This window comes from Eschscholzia californica, unplaced genomic scaffold (assembly GCF_041429995.1).
Source record: "Eschscholzia californica isolate CP2 unplaced genomic scaffold, dmEscCali1.0.p SCAF_1, whole genome shotgun sequence".
In the NCBI taxonomy this organism is placed as follows: Eukaryota; Viridiplantae; Streptophyta; class Magnoliopsida; order Ranunculales; family Papaveraceae; genus Eschscholzia; species Eschscholzia californica.
In genome coordinates this window covers 64,291,941-64,294,132 of record NW_028238198.1, presented here as the reverse complement: position 1 = coordinate 64,294,132, position 2,192 = coordinate 64,291,941, and the positions used below count along the sequence as shown (strand labels likewise).

The 2,192-nt window shown below is 32.2% G+C and overlaps 1 protein-coding gene across 1 annotated transcript; it reads left to right on the top strand.

The window, feature by feature from the left end:
• The first annotated feature begins 270 nt into the window (after positions 1–270).
• Positions 271–1,284, top strand: LOC147568210 (protein S40-4-like). Its single transcript, XM_086654640.1, has one exon. The coding sequence runs from the start codon at positions 384–386 to the stop codon at positions 909–911; it is 528 nt and encodes a 175-aa protein (XP_086510766.1). The 5' UTR covers positions 271–383; the 3' UTR covers positions 912–1,284.
• Positions 1,285–2,192: the final 908 nt, after the last annotated feature.

The following is a 2,192-nucleotide window of genomic DNA, read 5'->3' as shown; positions in this document are numbered from 1 at the left end:
TCACAAATTATCATTGATCATTTAAAATGAGTGTCGATGGATGCCATTAATATTTTAACAAAAAAAATGTCGTTTATAAATATTATCTAATAAAAAGACTACAGGATATTATAATTATATTTAATGAAAAAGACAAAAAGAATATGGACATTTCCCAAATGATAAGGGTCTAAATGTAATTTCCAACAGTTACATAATTTAAAGAGATAAAAAAGAGAATAACCTTATCCGTTTCCATCTTCTATAAATCCAGACCCAAACAGACGAGAAGAACCAAAACCAGATCAATCACACTCAAAGAGTGAGAGAAAGAGAGAGAAACAAGTTAGAGAGAGAGAGAGAGAGAGAAACATTCATCTTAAACTCTTTCTTCTTCTTCTTCAATGGCAGCAAGGAGAAATTACTTAACAAAAACCACTCTAATGAGTCATCATCATGTAGAGAGAGAAAATCAAATGATCAATTCATCAGACACTATGTTCGATTTCGACGAATCAGATCATAAATGGAATTCAAATCACAAATCATCAACCGATCTTCAATACAAAAAACCGATTCGAAGTTCATCAAGATTTATGAAAAAATCTTCAAATAAGATTCTTACTAACAACAATAATGATCGATCTGGTGCCGCATCATCTTTGCCGGTTAACATACCTGACTGGTCTAAGATTCTTAGGCAAGATCATAGAGGTAATAATATTCAGAGAAGAGATGATGATGAATCTGATGATGATAATGATGAAGATCATGATAATAGAATTCCTCCTCATGAGTTTTTAGCAAGACAATTTGCAAGAACAAGAGTTGCTTCTTTCTCTGTTCATGAAGGAGTTGGAAGGACTCTTAAAGGTAGGGATTTAAGTAGGGTTAGAGATGCTATTTGGGAAAAAACTGGATTTGAAGATTAATACTCCCTATGATCTAACCCTATACCCTCTTTTAGAGAGAGAAAGAGAAAGTATTTAAGAGAAATTTGATCAAACAGTATTAATCCTTCTCTTTTCTGTTTGATATGTCTTAATTACTGATTAGAGTTTGATTTTGGTTAATTTAGTCATCAGATTGAGACGATTAACAAACAAAAACAATAATTTTGTTTTTCAATTCTGTAATTTCTCTCGAGTGGATTTGAATGTGATGATTATTAATGCATCTAAATCCATCTTTATAAAGTTTGGAAATTTTGAGATGATGATCATATGAAGAGAGAGTAATTTGTTTTTGTTTATGTAATTTGAGGATAAAATGGTAATATGAATGAGTATTATGGGTTATTTATAAGCTTTTATCTGTCCTTTTTGTGAGTTGCTTTAAGTTTCTTGAAGTTTGGATTGGGGAATGGTGAGGTGAAGATTGAGAAAGCTGCAAATGATAATCAAGTCTTTGTCTTGAATTTGAAGACTTTTGAAGAAAGTTATCGACTTCACAAGTAGTCCATTTTTTTTGTTCACGTAAAAAAGGTGGCCAATACGCGGACAACCGTTTTTTTTATATGGACAACTATTTTTGGGCCCGATGCGAGTCAACTATGCTTGACTTAATTGACTTTGATTTAATAAGGGGACAACTCCATAAAGTCTTAAATACTAATAATTAGTAACTTGTGGACTACTAACAAAAATAATAGTTAAAGATTGAAAACCTAAACTGTCTTCTTCTTCTTCCTTATTCTTAGTCTTATTCTTCTTTCTTCACTTCTATTAAAAGTAAACTGTAGTTTCTACCATTTTTTTTATCAAACCCTAGATGGATTAAGAAGACAAAATCTCTTCTTAGTCTTATTCTTCTTTCTTCACTTCTACTAAAAGTAAACTGTAGTTTCTACTATTTTTTTTTTATCAAACCTTAGATGGATGAAGAAGACAAAATCCCTCAATCTGCACCTGAAGAAGTTTTTCCGGGCGTTTCTATAATAGGTAATGACATTGATGAGGTAAAACAGAACATAACTTGCGACGAAAATTTGGCAAAATCGGACAATTTTCCAGATTTTCGTAGCAACTTAGCTTCTGTTATGCCGTATTTTCGGAGAAAACCGACGAAAATATTGCATAACAGAAGCTAAGTTGCGGCGAAAATCTGGCAAGTTTTCTGATTATGCCAGATTTTCGTCGCAAGTGATGTTCTGTTATGCCATATTTTTGCACAACCCGAATTACCAGATTCATCTTCCTCTTCACCATCGTTTT